The sequence below is a fragment of the Delphinus delphis genome, chromosome 11, assembly GCF_949987515.2.
Source record: "Delphinus delphis chromosome 11, mDelDel1.2, whole genome shotgun sequence".
Classification (NCBI taxonomy): domain Eukaryota; kingdom Metazoa; phylum Chordata; class Mammalia; order Artiodactyla; family Delphinidae; genus Delphinus; species Delphinus delphis.
Window position 1 is genome coordinate 91404755 of NC_082693.1, and position 18362 is coordinate 91423116.

General features: G+C 56.6%; 2 protein-coding genes across 5 annotated transcripts; one reads left to right on the forward strand and one right to left on the reverse strand.

The window, feature by feature from the left end:
- Positions 1–2190: 2190 nt before the first annotated feature.
- Positions 2191–11318, reverse strand: TST (thiosulfate sulfurtransferase). 3 transcript variants are annotated; one of them, XM_060025600.1, is made up of 3 exons: positions 11181–11318; positions 9412–10027; positions 2191–3595 (listed from the first exon to the last, which is right to left on the reverse strand). In XM_060025600.1, the coding sequence occupies exons 2-3, from the start codon at positions 10004–10006 to the stop codon at positions 3297–3299; spliced, it is 894 nt and encodes a 297-aa protein (XP_059881583.1). In that variant the 5' UTR covers positions 10007–10027; positions 11181–11318; the 3' UTR covers positions 2191–3296. The 3 variants fall into 3 exon arrangements, with proteins under 3 accessions (XP_059881583.1, XP_059881585.1, XP_059881582.1); XM_060025602.1 differs by lacking the exon at positions 11181–11318 and adding an exon at positions 10682–10716; XM_060025599.1 differs by lacking the exon at positions 11181–11318 and adding an exon at positions 10465–10669.
- Positions 10792–18299, forward strand: MPST (mercaptopyruvate sulfurtransferase). Of its 2 annotated transcripts, none has more exons than XM_060025598.1 (3): positions 10792–11059; positions 14848–15469; positions 17661–18295. In XM_060025598.1, exons 2-3 carry the CDS (start codon positions 14875–14877, stop codon positions 17957–17959), a joined length of 894 nt encoding a protein of 297 aa, XP_059881581.1. In that variant the 5' UTR covers positions 10792–11059; positions 14848–14874; the 3' UTR covers positions 17960–18295. The 2 variants fall into 2 exon arrangements, with proteins under 2 accessions (XP_059881581.1, XP_059881580.1); XM_060025597.2 differs by having other exon boundaries at positions 11041–11155; positions 17661–18299.
- Positions 18300–18362: the final 63 nt, after the last annotated feature.

The window sequence follows — 18362 nt, forward strand, 5'->3', positions numbered from 1 at the left end:
TCTACTGCTCCGTAACAGCATTACCACAGGCTCAGCAGCCTAACATACTTTATCACAGTTTCTGTGAGTCAGGGTCTGGGCATGGCTTAACTGGCTTCTCTGCTTTGGAGCCTCAGAAGGCTGCAGTCAAGGTGTTGGCTGGGGCTGTGCTCTCCTCTGAGGCTCGACTGGGGAAGGATTTGCTTCCAAGACCATGAGGTTGTTGGCAGGACACAGTTACTCATGGTTTGTTGGACTGAGGGCCTCAGCCAGAGGCCATCCTCGGTTCCTTGCTATGTGGGTCTCCAACACGTCACTCACTTCATCCAAGCCAGCAAAGGAAAATGCCCAGCACAAGATGGGCATTATAATCTCATGTACTGTAATCACAGAAGTGTCAACTATTATAGACTAAACGTTTGTGTCCCCCCCAAATTCATATGCTGCAGCCCTAACTCCCAATGTGATGGTATTTGGAGGTAGGGTCTTTGGGAAGTAATTAGGTTTGGATGAGGTCATGAGGGGTCCCCACGATGGAATTGCTGTCCTTAGAAGAAGTGAAAGAGGGACCAGAGCACTGCTCTCCCCCTCTTCCCATCTCTCTCTCCAACATGTGAGGACACAATCAATGAGAAGCCAGGAAGAGAGTTTTCACCAGGAACCAAATCCACTGGCACCTTGATTTTGGACTTCTAGCCTCCAGAACTGTGAGAAATAAACCTCTGTGCTTTAAGCCAGCCAGTCCTGTTATAGCAGCTCAAGATAAGACAGCATCCCACACCATTGCTATATTTTGTTGGTTAAAAGCGAGTTGCGGTTTCCACCCACACTCAAGGGAGGGGATTGCACAGGGGGTGGACGTCAGGAGGCAGAGATTATGTGGACAACCCTAGAGTCTATCCACCAAGTCTCTTTCCCACCACAGCAGCCAAGTGATCTTGTTAGAGCTTATTTGGATCATGTCACCCCTCTAATCAAAACCTTCCAGTAGCTTCCCATCTCAACCAGAGTAAAACCTGTCGTCCTTCCATTGATTTGCAAAGCCCTACCATAGATGTCCACCCCCTTCTCTGAGCTCATCTCCTCCCCCTTTCCTGATCACTCCCTTGGCCCCAGCCATGCTGGTCTCCTCTGTTTCTTGAACACACCAAGCCCAGTCCTGCCTCAGGGTCTTTGCACTGGCCATTCGCTTTGCTTCAACTTTCTTTCCCTAGATATCTATGTGGCTTACTTTTCCAACCTCCTTTGGGACTCTGCTCACCTTCCCAGACCACCCTTTAAAAAAATAAATCGTAGCCCACCCCACACTCCCCATTCCCTTTATTACTCTTTTTTCCCACAGCACTTGTGTCACCATCTTATACCATATATATATATATGTACATTTGTTCTTTCCCCCAGGTGGGATGTGAAGCACACATGAGGAGGGAGATTGTGTTCACTGCCATGTCACCAGCACCTGGACCAGTGCCCACCTCACAGTAGGTGCTCAGTAAACATGTTGATGGAATGAGCTCTGGGACTGGAGAAGGAGGAAGGGGTGGGGGGAGAGTCTTCATCCCCTGAGATTGGCTCTTTGGCCCCTAAAGGCTCCAATAACGGACCTAAAGCTGGTAGGAGAAGGATGGCATGGAGGCAAGAGGGTTCCAGACTGCCCTAGCCCTCTTCCACTGCAGACCCCATGGGCCCTCAGCCCCCTGCCCCTAACCCAACACCCGCAGCAGTAACAGAGCATCTGATTGCCCCAACGCTGGGTTAGGGGCTGGGGTCCATCACTGACAACCTCGGTCCCTGGCCCTACTCCTCTTGTCCAAACTTAACCCAGGAAGACTGGACAGCTGGGATCAGAGAATCCCCATTAGGTGGGGCCTGGAATCATCTTGAAGCCCCAAAGGAGGGTTTAGACAGCCTGTTTCCGGGAAACTCCAAATGCAGTCACATAGGTCCCAGTCTACCAGGTTACTTGCTTCCCTGTAGCTTCCTGATTCCCGCTGCCAGAGCTCAAAGACCTCCTCCCAGGGGCTGATGCTGCTTCTCCAGCCCCTCCCCCCATCGCTCCCCAAAGGGTCTTATTCTGATCCAGGAAGGGCATCCAAGGTGGAGACCACCTTCCTTTGGCCTATTTCTTTTTCTTTTTTTAAAAATTTTATTGGCATAAGTTGATTTACAATGTCGTGTCTTTTTTTAAAATTGAATTTTTATTTTATTTTGGGGTATAGTTGATTTACAATGTTGTGTTAGTTTCAGGTGTACAGCAAAGTGATTCAGTTACGCATATACATATATCCATTCTTTTTCAGATTCTTTTCCCATATAGGTTATTACAGAATGTTGAGTAGAGTTCCCTGGGCTATACAGTAGGTCCTTGTTGATTATCTATTTTATACATAGTAGTGTGTATATGTTAATCTCAAACTCCTAAATTATCCCCCCCGCCACCTTCCCCCTCTGGTAACCGTAAATTTGTTTTCGAAAACTGTGAGTCTGTATCTATTTTGTAAATAAGTTCATTTGTATCGTATTTTAGATTCCATATATAAGTGATATATGATATTTGTCTTTGTCTGACTTACTTCACTTAGTATGATAAATTCCAGGTCATCCATGTTGCGGCAAATGGCATTATTTCATGCTTTTCTATGGCTGAGTAATATTCCATTGTATACATGCACCACAGCTTCTTTATCCTTTCCTCTGCTGATGGACATTTAGGCTGCTTCCGTGTCTTGGCTATTGTAAATAGTGCTGCAGTGAACACTGAGTTGCCTCTGAGCATCGCCTCTTCTGAAAGGCCCCAGGGCCTGTGGGACACCTCTTTGAACACTCATTTCAGGTGAAGACCAGCTGTCTCCCCTCCCACCCCCTCCTCCTAGAGGGCTGGACCCACAGCAGGAAGGGATGGTGCACCGGCTAACCTAGGTTTCACTCTGTCTGGCTTCCTGGTACCCCTTCCAGGAAAGGTCCCAGCGTGCTCCATCTGACAGGCAGCAACAGGCGGCTTCCTTTGCCAAAACTAAGTAATAAAGCAGTGTCCCCAGCGTGTGGGTGGGTGTGGAGGTTCCCTTCCTCGGTGGATTCTAAGGAATCTGAAGGAGAAGGAAACATGGGGTAAGGACGGAACCAAAGGAGAAACGGGCTCACACAGCTACTCGGAAAAGGCCAGTTTTATTCCAGTGTTGTTGGGAAAAGGAGCGCTCTACCCATTAACTCTAAAAACTTGTTCATCTCCTTAGCCGATGAGGCATGGACCAGCTGCAGGCCACGCTGGGGTCACTCCACTGGCAGGAGTTGTGGGCGAGGGTAGGAGAGGCCACTGCTCACGCCTTCCCGCCTTTCCCCTGGGACACCCGGGTCTCCGGGGGGGCCCGGTGGAACCACTCGAACCAGGAGCCGTCATAGATGGCCACATCGGGCTTGCCGCAGAGGTAGGCGGCCAGGGCGATGTGGCAGGCAGTGACACCCTTTCGGCATGTGGCGATGATGGGCTTTGCGAGGTCCACCTTCTTGGCCTCGAACATGGCACGGAGCTCCTCCGGGCTCTTCTCGAAGCCATCCTCCATCAGGAAGTCCATGAAGGGCATGTTGACTGAGCCTCGGATGTGGCCCGAGTCCAGTCCTGGGCAGGGGTAGAGGACAAAGGGAAGGACAGGGTTAGGAGCGACACAGTGGATGGGGGTAAGTGGGGCCTGGAGGTCACAATCAACCGTGGCTATAAGGAGAGGGAGCTTTGCAAATAAAAATAACATCTTTGCCCTTCTCAGAGCTCAATTTATTCCAGCGCTACCTACATCCAGTGCTCATGACACCACCCCCCCACACCAAAATCTGCCTTGAAGCAGGAATGTTCTACCTGCTTGAGAGGACAGGGAGGAGTCCTGGCTCTACCATCTACTAACCTTTACCTTGGGCAAATTGCTTCACTTCTCTGACCCTCAGTTTTCTCTTCTGTAAAATGGGCTCAGTGGTACGTACCTATCTCATAGGGTTGTGGAGAACAGCAAATGGGATGATGACTGCAAATGCTATGGGCTATTGCTGAGAACACGGTGGTGAAGGGGAGACACAGCCCAGGCTCTCAGGGAGGTTAGTCTAGCAAGGAAGATAGAGGTTAAACACATAACCACATAATTCACTAAATATAATGTCACGCCATTTTACAGATGAGTACACCGAGGCTTGGCAAAATGGAAAGGCTAGCCTGAGGCCACAGAGAGGCAAAGGCAGATCCAGGATTACACCGAGGCCCGTGGTTTTCCTGTCAAGCACACAGTGTGGAAAGAGCCTGTGACTTGGTTTTAGACGTAAGTTCAAATCCCAGCTCTGCCACTTACTGGCAAGGTGACCTCAAGCAAGTCACATAACCTCTCTGAGCCTCAGTGTCCCCGTGGGTAAAGTGGGAATGAGTGTTTGCGTGTGTAAGGGCTGTTGTATAGGGTAAAGCACAGACTTACTACAGCTGGCCGAGCCACCCTCAGATGCTGCTGCTTCTCTACCACTTCCCCACCTACGACGGGGGACAGGTGAGAATGGGGGCAGTGTGGTCCCTTCAGGACCTTCCTAGCAGCCCTGAGAGGCTTTGACGGAAGCAGAATGGGGGCTAGGCTAGCTCCAGGGTCCATTCCAGAACCTACTCTGCACCCAGGAAGGCCCCCTGCCAAATCTGCCTTCAGAATAGCCAGCATGTGGGGCAAATGGGGCTGGGCCATGGCCAGAGCTGGTGCTACGTGCAGACCCAAGGCCTAGGTCACTCCTTGTCCCCAAGCGCCCTACACCCTGGCAGACTGGGCACTGGGAGGGGGGCCCGAGGAAGGTTGGGGTGTCTCTTTGGGCTCCCCTTCCTCCAAAATTCCCCACTTAACCCAGACTGTGGGGCAGGGCAGGACCAGACTGGGCAGCAGTGGGAGGGAAAGGACCTGACCGGGGGTAATCAGGGCACCAGCGTGCAGCCAGGCATGTCCTGCACGTCTGAGCCTCGGTTCCCCACCTTTGAAATGGGGAGATAACTCCACCTTCCTCACAGGCTTGTTGGGAAGTCAGCTTCTGCAGATGAAAACCCCTAATGACCGTGGGCACCCAGGAGGTGAGCAATCATGCCAGCAAAGTCCCATTCTCCTCACCCCGAGGCCAAAGACGATTCAAAATGTGCTGGCGCGAATCAAGCGCTCCTTTGATTGACTAGATGTCCTGACTTATAAATTTTTTTTTAAAAGGATTTCCCTTTTTTTTTTTTTTAACTTTTTCCTTTTTTTTGCCTGCGTTGGGTCTTTGTTGCTGCGCGCGGGCTTTCTCTAGTTGTGGCAAGCGGGGCTACTCTTCGTTGCGATGAGCGGGCTTCTCATTGCAGTGGCTTCCCTTTGTTGCAGAGTATGGGCTCTAGGCGTGCGGGCTTCAGCAGTTGTGGCACGCAGGGTCAGTAGTTGTGGCTCGCAGGCTCTAGAGCACAGGCTCAGTAGTTGTGGCGCACGGGCTTAGTTGCTCCGCAGCATGTGGGATCTTCCTGGACCAGGGCTCGAACCCATGTCCCCTGCATTGGCAGGCAGATTTTTAACCACTGCGCCACCAGGGAAGTCCCCTGACTTATAAAATTATAGTGATTTCTTCCTGTTGTGATTTCACTTTTTGTCAGGAAACTTTGATCTAAGATCAGATGTGTGTGTACTGACCCTACCAATGAAGGGCAACTGGTCTGTTGGCTTCAAAGGTGTTCTTTTCCAAGAAACCCAACTTTAAAATATTTCAAGGAGTTCCCTGGTGGCCTAGTGATTAGGATTCCATGCTTTCACTGCTGGGGCCCAGGTCAACCCTTGGTCGGGGAACTGAAATCCCACCACAAAAAGAAAAAGTTTCAGTACCCAGGCCATGGGCTGGATTTAAGTGCATTGAAGAGCACAAGTGTTCGCTGAGTCCTGAACGCTGTTTTGTTTCTTTCCACCCATCCCTGATGAAACAGTTTTATTGTTTTCTTCTAATTAATAAAAGGCACCACTCTGAGTAAAGAAGTTGGGGGCAGGGCGTTCTACAGACTCCAGCCCCCACACTGGGCCAGCATCGGGAGGTGGGAGCCTTCCCTTTCTGCCAGGGAAGGCTCAGGACCTGTCTGAGGAATTTAAATGAGCAGGAACTGGCCGCCTTCATGGGGGAAGGGCTGAGATGAACTTGGCCAGAGAACCTCGGAGAACAGCCAACAGCCAACGAGGGGAAAGGCGCTTGGCGCCCAGGGACAAGGGCTCCTGCTGCTGTTCCAAGTCCACCTTCAGCTGCAGGCTTGTGGCTCTCCCTGGCCCCAGCAGGCGTGCCACCACGCTCAAAACCTCGGGCACCAGACAGTGGGCTAGCTCAAGAACTTTGTCTTCCTCAATCCTCACTGAGCTGGGGAGAGAGACGAGCCTCCTGGCACGAATGGGGGGTCCAGGCCCAGAGAGGTGAGGTAACTTGCCCCATGACACACAGCACAGGTGTGATGTGCAGTCAGGTGTGCCCAACCCCAAAGTCTGAGCCTTCCTGGAAAGAGTGGCTGAAGCAGGGGAATGGCTGAGATGACCTCTCCTGATGCCTGCTCAGAGGTCTGGGACTTGATGTTCAAGCTTTGGGCAAGGAGATGCTGGTCTAGTTGGTGAACTAGCATCCCTCGGGTCACTGACAGGTATGGGTTTTCAAGGTCAGGAAAACCTGTGTAGCTCTTTCTTGCTTTCGTCCTAAAGACACTAAGGAACCCAGTGCAGGCAGCCCCAGTGGGCAGCCCCCAACCCTGGCGGCTGGGAAGCTGCTCAGCACTCTCCCTGACCCCCACCCCAGTCCCCATCCCTGGGAGGAGACACAGGCAGGAGCCATACAACCCCATGATGCAACATGAAGCAACACCTGGAAGCTATGACCTTTCCCCGCCACCCTCCAACCCCATCCCCGTGTTTGCTTACACAGCAGTGGCCTTGGGAAATAACACCACTTTGATCTTGCGACTGGGGTCAAGTCTTGGCCTCTGTGTCTGGACAGAGAAGTTTCTGCTCCCTTTCCCCACCTGCAAAGTGGGACCACTTTGAACCCCCGCCTGCCTCCCCTGTCGGGCTGCTGTAGGTACCCGGGGGAGAACGTATATAAAGTGTCCTGCAAATAATAGTACGCATTAGGGGGTCAATACCCTCCCTCTTCACCCTCATGGACCCCCCACCTGGGGTGGGCGGTGGGGAGGAAAAGAGAATAAGTTTATAAAGACACTGAGCTGGATCAACTCCCACCTCTGTTCCCTCCCTTTCCCCAAGGCTCCTACAAGGTAAGTGGTGTCCCTTTCATTAGGAGGAGGGTTCAGAGGTGGAGGGAACTGCCCGAGGCCACACCAGGATGTAAACTCAGGTCTGTCTGACTCTCACCTTTTGCCCCTTACGAACAGGACTGAAGGCACTGGGGGCACAAAACTGAGGCCAGAGGGGAAGTTACTCGCCTGAAACCGGCAGGAAGTGGCTGTCGGGTTTCTAAGGCCCTGTTTCCAGCTCCTCTTGGGGGTCTTTCCTTCCAGGGACACCCACACTTCCCTGGATGTTACATCTGGACAGTTGAGCCCACGGGGTGCCTCTGTGATCCCGCCACAAGCAGGGGACTGTGAACTCAGCAGAGCCTCACGGGCCCTAATATTCCCCAAATGTCTTGTACGGGAGGTTTTCCAAGCAGCCCGGCCTTTGCGCAGGTCCTCATCCTTCTCAAAATACCTTTCCAGCCACTGCTGCATTTAATAAATACACAGCCAGGTAGGTAGGGCTGGCATTACTCTTTTCATTTTATAAGGGAACCCAAGGAGGCCAAGCAATTAGCTGATTGAGGTCCCAGCGCAGAGGAGGAGCAGGGCTTAAACTGGGGTCCATGCTCCCTGGTCTCCAGATGGGAACTGGAGGAGGGAGGAAGCGGGCCACGGAGAGGGGGAGGGACTTTAGAATTCGGGGCTTTCAGGAGGTCTTACCTGCAGCCGCAGGCTTTTCCCCTCTCTGAGCCTCAGCTTCCTCATCTCTAAAATGGGAGTAAGGAGATGGGATCTGGCATATCTAAACTCTCCCTTTACTTATTCTGTCTGCTTCAGAGCAAGATGGCGAGCAGCTAGAGAAACAATTCCACCTCTCCTCCCTCCAGCGGCAGCTTAAGTCCCAAGGAGTGAAGGTGCCTTGAACCAAGGCCAGGAGGAGGCTGCAGGGGCTCTGTGCCAGGAGTCTCTGGAAGGTGCTAAACAAACTTGAATCTTCAACTCCAGAACTTCAGAGAGCAAGCTGGGCAGGAAGAACACGGGGCTCGGAGAAAGCCACGATGGGAAGGGCAGAGCCCCGCGCTTTCCACTAACTACCCAAGTGAGCTTGACCTCCTCCTTCCTCTGTGCACCACAGCCTCTCTTCTGACTGATGAGGTGACCTTTCAGGCCCTCCAGCTCTAAGAGTGTTGGACGCAGCTTTCACAGCGCTCTCTCCTCAGAGGCGCAGAAAGGAAGGGATTTTTCAACAAGTTAGTCCAAACGTTGCACAGCAGTTGGATTCCACAGAGGCGCCCTGACTGAGGACAGAGCCGCAGCCCCCTCCTGCCATCCTGAGGGCTCAGCCAGCCTGGGCCCCGAGAGGCCCTGAGAGCCGTGAGGTCCTGGCCACCAGCGGTGTCCAGGCAGGGGCTGGAGGGCGCCCAGAAGGGGTGATGGCAAGACTTCTGTGGTCCTCTCTGTTAGGAGTTTCTAGCTAGAACTCAGCATTTCCTCTCCTGAGACTCCCCCCACCTCCAGCAGTGTAGAACCCTCCCCCCACCACACACACACCCTTTGTCCAAAGGAGAGAACTCATGAGCCATCTCCCTAAAGATGCCTAGCGGAAGGGCTCCCCGCTGGCCCTGGGAGGTGGGGAGTGGACAGAATGATGGTGCATCCTGGTTTAGAGCACTGGTTTGAAACTAGGCAGCACTGGGTTCAAATCCTAACACTGCCACTTAACTGAGCAAGTAACTTAAGGAAGGTCAGGGGGTCCAGGAGAGCTGGAGGGAGGGATGGGGTGCTGGGGAAAAGCATTGTTCATGTCTCTAAGAATTTCTGAAGAACTAGAGAGGTCCTGAGGAAGCTTCTGTTCAGCGACGCATGTGTGGCTCACGGACACTTTTGGGCATGTGGTGGAGCTAGCGCCTGGGCATGGATGTGGGTGGATGTGTCATCAGTCACCTCTGCTGATGCCACTCCACACAGATGCTAGGTCGCGCCTTAGCATGTGGCTATGGCAACACATGTGTACGTCCTCATGCATCAGAGCTTGAAAAGCCTTTAGGTTGGGCTCTACCCTCTCATTTTACATATGGAAAGACTGAGGCCCGCATGGGGGTACTGAGGGCAAAACCTGGAGAGGGTCTCAGACATCCTACTTCCCATCTCTCCATTGGGCATTGCTCCCCAGGGACCATCCCCACCACGGGGACACCTACCTACTGCATCTGGCTCCGGCTGCGTGCCCAGGTACCGCCCTTGGGCCCGTGAATCCACCAGCTGGAACCTCTTCGATTCGAGGTTCTCCAGCACCTGCTCGTAGGTCTTGAGCAGGGAGCGGTCCAGTGTGGCTTTGAAGACAGCTGGCTCTGGGCGTGAGGGCTCAGATGTCACCGGGTGGCCCTCCTTCAGCCAGTTCCGGAAGCCACCATTGAGCACGGATACGGTGCGGTGGCCAAACACGCGGAACATCCACCAGACCCGCGGCGCATAGAAGCTGCCCAAGTCGTCACCATCGTACACCACCACGTGCGTGTCGTTGCTGATGCCCAGGCTGCCCACGTAGTCGGCGAAGCCCGCCTTGCTGGGCAGCATCATCTCGTAGGGCGACGCTCTGTCCCGGCACTCCTCTATGTCAAAGAAGGAGGCGCCGGGCACATGGCGCTCTAGGTATTCCTTGCGGGCCTCGCGGGTGCCCGGCGAGTACCAGGAGGCGTCCAGCACTCGAAGGCCAGGGCCCAGCCTGCCAGCCCGGACGGACTCCGCCAGCCACTTGGTGGAGACCAGCGCCCGGTACAGCACCTGCTGAACCATGGTTTCAGCTCTCCGTATCACCTGGCGCGGGTGGGAACCAGGAAAGAGACCGGCAATGAGGACTGTGGGTTCAGTGGGGTGGGGCCTGGGAGGAGGAGCTTTTTGCCCACTGCACTCCCCCACGGGTGTCGTGTTTACAGCAATCAGGCAGTGGGGTTAGGTTTGCAGATTCCCTAAGGAAAGCCTGCTTCCGCCGCTCTCTGCTACCCCTCCCGCGCAGAAGGGGCTGGGGCAAGCGGGCTCCAGATGGACGAGTTGGCGGGGAGGGTGTCTGGCCCCAGAAGCTACAATACTCGCCCTCAGGATCCTGCCAGAGAGTGCGGCGAAAAGATGTCCAAGATGGGGGAAGAAGGCATCTTGGGCTTAGAGCCTCCTTTCCTGGTAGGGTAGGGGAGTGGGCGCATGGGGAAGGGTTCGCACACGCCCTCGCCCTCGCCCCCGCCTCTCGTCTAGCAAACCTTCCTGCGGCCTCTCAGCAACCTGGGCTCGCCCGCCTCCTGAATGCCTGAGTCCGGCCCGGTCCAGTGCCCTCTGCCCCAGTTGGGTCCAGGGTTCCCGGGGCACCCCACCCCGCTCTCGCCACCGGGACCCTCCCCTGGGTGGCAGGTGGTCCGGTCGGCGGCCCAATCCCGAGCGGCCCGGGCGCCTGCCTCCGCCCCACGCCGCCGCACTCACTCGCCCTTGCCGCCGCCCCGGCGCTCACCCCTGCGGGCTGGAGAAGTTGGCAGGTTCAAACCCTGAGCCCGCAACTCCCCGGCCGGCCCACACCATCGCGCCGCCGCCTGGGGGTGGATCGCGCGCCGCCCTCCCTGCCCCGCGCCCCCGACGCCGCGCCGCGCCCGCCCCCGGCCACCCCCCGGGCTCGTGCCGCCTCTCGGACCCCCGAGGATGCGCCGGGGGCGCCGGGCGGCGCGGGGGCGGTGCGGAGCGGGGCTGGGCGGCGCGGGCACCCCCCCCCCCACGGCCTGGCCAGTGGAAGGCGCCGGCAGCTGAGGGTTCCGAGTGGCCTCGGGGTGGGCTGTGCCGGAGTCTCCTCCCTTTGGCCGGCCGCAGGTTGGTGGCGGGAGCGGGGGACAGCTGAGAGCGCGGGGAGGGGGCCCTCTGCGCTGGGCCATGGCCGAACCCGGAAGCCGGGAGCCCGAGACTGGGGTAACTGCTGCGGCGCTGCGCTTGCCTTTCTTTAGGGGGAGGTCGATCGTCCGGGTGCGCGGCTCAGGGCTCCCCCGCGGGGCCTGAGCGGAGCAGGGGGCCGCAGTCTCGGAGGGAAGGCACGCCCCTGGCTTCACTCTAACGACGGCTGTCCGCGGCAGCTGGGGGCGGCCCGCAGGGTGGGGTCGGGGTGAGTGGCAGGGGGAGGGGGACGGGGGGGGGCCGGGATCACCTGGTGCTAGCGGAGAGGGTAGGAGGGAGGAGGACTAATAAAGCCTGACGGAGAAGCCAGGGAGGCCAGCTGACCCAGAGGCTCCAGGAGGACAAACTGGCAAAGAACTTGCTAGAGTGAAACGGAGCTAACATTTGTCAAGGCCTGCTTGGCGAGGCACTTTACTGGGTACTCCCACGGGTGTCGCTTACTTCCCACAACAAGCCTGCGGAGTAGGCCAGAAACTTATTTAAAGACCAGAGAGAGAGGCCCAGCGAGTTGCCTAGCGGCCCGCGGTGGCGGTGAGGTCAGGCTGCTTGTTAAACCCGATGGGAAACCCACCCGGCAGGGGCTACTTTTGTTTACCTTGCTCATCCCTGAAGCCACGTACTTTTAAAACACTGCCTTTGTCCTTAATTTAACCTATTTCATTGTGAATGTACATAATTTAATTTTTAACGGTGGCTGTGTTTAACAGCCAGTTGGCCTAATTCCTGCAAATCTAACAACTGGTTCTTGCGAGCTGGCGGGGACACCACTGCCCCTACTCAGCTCTTACATATGCTGTTATACATGCCTGGAATGCTCTTCTCATCCCCCTTTAAAAAATGCTTTTTATTCTGAAACAATTATATTCTCACCGAAAGTTGCAAACATTCATACTTTGATAAGCATTTACCCAGGGAGTCCTCTGAGCTCTGTGCTTTGCAGTGAAGGGAGAGAGGGTGCCAGGAAGGGCGAGACTGGGGAAGGCCTTGCAGAATGCCCAGTCTGACTGGAGCCCTCTTATTCCAGGGCCCACCCCAGATGGCAGCCTGGGACTCACCCTTCCCCTAGCACAGTTGTGTACACTCTGGAGACGGGCCTGGGGCTGTCCTGCTTGTCTTGGGGTCCTCGACTCCCGGAGCAGGGCCTGGGGACCTGGTCCACACCCTTCAGTGACACACACAGCCTGCTCTTCCGGAACCTCCTCTACCTCCCACGGTCCTTTCTGAGAACTGCCAATCCAGCATAGGGGGCAGTGTGTGTGTGTGTGTGTGTGTGTGTGTGTGTGTGTGTGTGTGTGTGTGTGTGTGTGTGTGTGTGTGTGTGTGTGTGTGTGTGTGTCTGTGTGTCTGTGTGGCAGGATGAGCCACCTATGAAGTAACTTTGAAGAAATAATGGGATTTTTTTTTTGCGGTACACGGGCCTCTCACTGTCGTGGCCTCTCCCATTGCGGAGCACAGGCTCGGGACGCGCAGGCTCAGCGGCCATGGCTCACGGGCCCAGCCGCTCCGCAGCATGTGGGATCTTCCCGGACCGGGGCACGAACCCGTGTCCCCTGCATCGGCAGGCGGACCCTCAACCACTGCGCCACCAGGGAAGCCCGAAGCTGTTTTTAATGATGATTAAAACCAGCCATATGCAGGGCATTATGGTGGCGCCTCAACGTTCATTATTTAACCCTCACTGTAAGAGGTGAAGGTTGGAAGCTCCACTATAAGAAATGGAAATGGCGCAAGGACCCTCACATGCCCGCTTTCACACTCCTAGTTAAGCAGGGGAGTGGATTTGCACTGATTTGGAGGGGCTCTGGCTCCAAAATCAGGGTTCTTTCCACTCTAAATGGATCCTCGGGGAAAACAGCAAGGAGCCCCAAGAATGGGGAGGGGGCAGGGGCCGCTGTGGTTCACAATGGGGTCTTCAAGTAGGGGCCCGCTGTATCCCCCAAAATTATCTAGCTGCGGCGGAATCCACAGGCACTGCACTGAGATCGCCCCTTAGCCAAAGCCTCTTCGGCAGCCTCACCCTGAAGGTCAAACTGTGGTTTCCAGTTTGACTGCAGCAAATCAGTTTGGACTTCCCCTCCTCCCACCTTCCCCCGCCTTCCCACCCCAGGCTGAGCTAGCGGCCCCCCTGTGCTCCCACTGAATTCCAGAAATTCTGCAATTATGTTGTCTCTTGAGCAGGCCTGTGGCTGCCTTAACTCCCAGGGCCGGACAAAGTCAAGAGTTTCTTAGTGTCCAGCATAGGGCCTGGCCACGTGGAAAACATGGTTCCCAAAAGCCAGGCTGCAGCGAGACTGCAGGAGGGCGCTGGGCACCAGGTAATCCGCCGTGGACTCCTTAGGCCCTGGTCGTCATTGACCTGGGGCTGGGGAAGAAGTCTAGCCTGAGAAGTTGCAACCTGGTTGCAAATCCTGAGGCTGTCCCTGACCAGATCTGTGACCGAGGGCAAGGCATATCTCTAGCCACCAGTGGTCTTATTCAGAAACAGGCAACCCCACAGTCACTACTGAAGGCTGTGGTGCTCATTAGCATACGGCCCGCAGGGGCACTCCGCAACACGCTCCGTTCTCTACCCACCCCCTTCCCCTTGGCGCCAGGGCTGCCCGGTACGAATGCAAGGTTGCGCCCTGCACAGGGGGTGCATGGCTGGGGGTTGAGTGGAGCTGACCTGCAGCTCGCACTCCACTCATCCAGCCCCATGCCCTGGTGAGGCTGTGCCTCTGCCTGGCTGAAGGGGCACCTTTCTCTACCTGCCCAAAGGCACCTACTGGACAGGGCGGACGGTGGGCGGGGTGGGGGGTGGGGGGAGGTGCTTGCCTAGGCGCTTTGTACGTTTGGGGCATCTCTGGAGCACCTCTGCCCTGGAAGGCCGTGAGTTGACTTGTCATGGTGCGCTGGTGAACTGCTGTACTCTGCGCTACTGGCCCGCAAGGGAGAGGAGGGGCGGGGAGGGAGTGAGGCCCTAAGTCACTATTTCCAGAGAGGAAACTCCAGGGGCAAAATCTGACCTTGCTGGACTGCCTGGTGTGAAGCCTGGCACCACCACTACTTCTTAGCTGTTGACCTTGGTCAAGTTAGTGCACTTCTGTGAACTCCAGTGTCCCCTCTGTGAAACAGTGAGGAGAAAAGCAACCTTCTTGAGGCTACTCATGCAGCAGATAATTGAGAGCCTACCCTGTGTCCTGCAGTGGCGTAAGGTGTGAGAATTAAAGGGCACATAGGGAGGACTCAGGCAATTCCAGCTGCTATTCCTCTGAGGCTGCTTATATAAATGATTGATGAATGAGTGAATTCCACCAGGGACCTTGGCTGATTGCAAGCAAAGCTGAGCTACGTCTTAGGGAGGGACTTTGCCCCTACTTGCCTTAAAGTGCCAGTGGGGCCTTCCCCTGCTTGGGCCCTCTCCCTACCCACCCTGCAGCAAGCACCGGTGAGGGCCCCCGCCAAGGGGTCACGTTCATTAGGTCACTGCTCTGTGTATATATACAAGGCTTGGCAGGAAAACAGAGAGGAGGTCCCGGTGACCGACGTCTGCTTCCGGGTTCACCACCAATGGTTTTCCGCATTCCCTGGACTCTGACCTCCCTGGGCTCCACCGCCCCTTCCGGCCCTGGCCACAGCCCCGCCCCAGTCCCAACGACACAGGCGTTTCCCACCCCCGGCCCGGCCGGCCTCTTCCTCGATTCCCTCCTGACATCCTCCTTGTCGGCCAGACCTGCAGCCCCGGTGTCGCCGCCGCCATGGCCTCGCAGCAGCTCTTCCGCGCGCTCGTGTCGGCGCAGTGGGTGGCCGAAGCGCTCCGGGCCCCGCGGGCCGGGCAGCCCCTGCAGCTGCTCGACGCCTCCTGGTACCTGCCCAAGCTGGGCCGCGACGCGCACCGCGAGTTCGAGGAGCGCCACATCCCGGGCTCCGCCTTCTTTGACATCGACCAGTGCAGCGACCGCACGTCGCCCTACGACCACATGCTGCCCAGGGCTGCGCACTTTGCCGAGTACGCGGGCCGCCTGGGCGTGAGCGCTTCTACCCACGTCGTGGTCTACGACGCCAGCGATCAGGGCCTCTACTCGGCGCCGCGTGTCTGGTGGATGTTCCGCGCCTTCGGCCACCGCACCGTGTCGCTTCTCGACGGCGGCCTCCGCAACTGGTTGCGCCAGGGCCTCCCGCTGAGTGCAGGCAAGAGCCGCCCAGAGCCCTCAGAGTTCCACGCCGTGCTGGACCCCGCCTACGTCAAGACGTACGAGGACATCAAGGAGAACCTCGAATCCCGGCGCTTCCAGGTGGTGGACGCCCGCGCCGCTGGCCGCTTCCGGGGCACCGAGCCCGAGCCCCGAGAAGGTAACCCCGATGTGCGAGGGGCCCGGGAGGTCCCTGGGGTTCGGGGTCAGGCGCACCCTGAGCACTGCCCTCGCCTCGCCCTTGCCTTTAAAGGCCACCGTGTGGGGTGGGGGCCGAGAATTGCTTTCTAGTCGCCTCACTGGCGTTATTCTAAAGTAGGGGCAATAATACTTGTCCCACCTCCACCCCAAACTAGTTGGGAACCCAGGGGGCCCAGTATAAGTGTGAGAACCCAAACAGCCCCACCCCAGTACTATGGATATAGGGGTCACTGCCAAATAGGAGGGGTGGGCAGGCCCAGTTGAGGAAGAGCCCCAAAGAGAGGGGGCTTGATCGGGTGTAGGACCATCTCTGAGGAAGATGAAGCCGGGGAAGTGGAGTCTGGGGTGGAGAGTGAAAGGCCCTCAGAGGGACCAGAGCCTTGCAGAGGGCAGGATAGAGGGGCGCTAAGTAGAGAGAGAGGTAGCTGCCCCAGGTTGGAGCGGAAACTGAATAGAGTGTGGCTGCCCACCTGGGTTGGGGCAGGGCCTTCTGCCCATGGGCTGGGTTCCCCGGGCAAGGAGCAGAGGTGGGGAGGGGTCCCCACAACGCAGGTGGGTCAGTGGCCCCTTTGGTGTGAGCTTTTTAGATGGGTACTCTTATCATACCGAAGGGGAAATGGAACCTTAGAATGGCTGCCTTGCCCCAGATCTCAGGAAGCAGCCAGGCATTGAACTCCAGTACCTTTACCTGCAGTGAACAGCCAGTAATCCCCCAGCCGTTTGTCTCGTGTCTGCTTCGAGGCGGGTGCGAGGATGTTGCCGTTTCCTCTGGGAAGCTCTCCCTGAAGGGCATCCCCCATTCCCCTGCGTTGGGGTCGGATGGAGCTTCTGTTTTGTTTCTAGAGTAGCTTGGGTTCACCCTGTCCTAGCACCGTTTGGGGTGACCTGAGGGCCACCATGCTCCCAGCACATCCTGAAGACTAACCCGGTAGCTGGACGGAGTCGATACCCCAGAGAGATCTGGTGAATTCACAAGGTCCCTGCTACACGCAACCCTGCAGAGCTGTTGACATAAGGTCAAACTGCAGGAAACGGCTGATAGCCAACCATTTTTTATTTTTTAACATCTTTATTGGAGCATAATTGCTTTACAATGGTGTGTTAGTTTCTGCTTTATAACAAAGTGAATCAGCTATACGTATACCTATATCCCCATATCTCTTCCCTCTTGCATCTCCCTCCCTCCCACCCTCCCTATCCCACCCCTCCAGGTGGTCACAAAGCACCACCTACATCGGTGGCAGTTCACGACGGTTCAGCCTAAGGGATGCCGCCTTGAACCTGTGGGGCACTTCAGCTCAGCCCCCTGCGTGGGGGTGGGGCTGGGGGGGGCGTGGAGCAACATAGGGCAGCGAACCAGAGCCAGACCTGGCTTCAGAACCCTGCCCCAGGTCGCAGCGGCTGTGTGACGTCTGGCAGGTCACCTAATCTCAGAACTGCAGCTTCTGCATGTCAAAGTCAGGGCAGAGCACAGAGCTTAAAGGATGAAGTGAGGGTCAAATGAGAGCAAGTGTGTAAGGCACTTAGTTCCGTGTTTGCACACACAGGATGCACTCAAGAAACGGGAAGTGATAAAATTAACATGTGCTTCCCTGGCTCTGGCTCTTTACAGGGGTGCTTAACGCTTACCTCAAGCAGGCTTGCTCATTCGTAAAACGGGAGCTAACAGTAAACAGCCAGCAGGCCTGTTGTCAGGGTGGCTGAGCTGACTTGTGTACAGGCTCCATCTGAATCAGTGGAGAATATCACCGTCCCCATCGTCCCCACTCCACAGCCTTAGACCTGGCCAAGCGCGCCTCTAATTTGCCACATCCGTCCGGCAGGGAGGTTCCCTTGCTTGGTGGGGTTCGAGGTATGGGGACAGCCCTCCTCTGACAGTAGCCACCCTGGGTTCGGAGCTGAGGCCTGGGTTCAAATTCCAGGCAGCAGTCTGCTAGATGCGTGACTTTGGACAGTTGCGAACGTCAGCATCTCCGCCTGTAGAACGGGGATTCCTGTAAACAGTGCCCGGGCTTCCTGGCTGTGAGGACTGCATGAGACGATGCTTACAGAGGGTTTAGCGCCGTGGCCGCATGGAAGGCTCTCAGTACTGCAGGGGCCATTCATACTGCCCTTGTATTTGTTCCCTGCATCTCGCTCTCCCGCTGCAGGCATCGAACCCGGCCACATCCCTGGCACTATCAACATCCCCTTCACGGAGTTCATGACCAAGGAGGGCTTGGAGAAGAGCCCCGAGGAGATCCGCCGCCTCTTCCAGGACAAGAAGGTGGACCTGTCCCAGCCCCTGGTGGCCACGTGCGGCTCCGGCGTCACAGCCTGTCATGTGGCACTGGGGGCCTACCTCTGCGGCAAGCCCGATGTGCCCCTCTATGACGGCTCCTGGGTGGAGTGGTACATGCGTGCCCAGCCCGAGGATGTCATCTCCGAGGGCCGGGGGAAGACCCACTGAGGCTCGGCGGGACACAGGAAGCTCGGGTGACACCCAGCCACCCGCAGTGCCCAGCCTGGTGGTTCTGACTCTGCTTTGACCAGTATAGGGTTTCTTCCTCCAACCCAGGTGGTGCATAGGGTGACATCCCAGAGGCCAGCAATTCCGCTGCCTCGTGGGCTCTCAGTGGAGGCAGCAGAGAAGGTGGTGGCGGGAACAGGGGGAGGGGAGCTGCCCACGTGGTGCTGAGCTGGAGCCCCACCTCCCCTCTGCTGAGGAAATAAAACAGTCAAGTGCTACATCCTTCTAACTGAGGCTGCCTCAGCTTTCCTCGGCTCTTTGGCCAGTGGTTCCAACATGCCCAGCAAGGGAGCTTCGTGGAGCCGGAGGGTCTTGAGGACGCTGTCCCTGCCTTCTGAGCGGT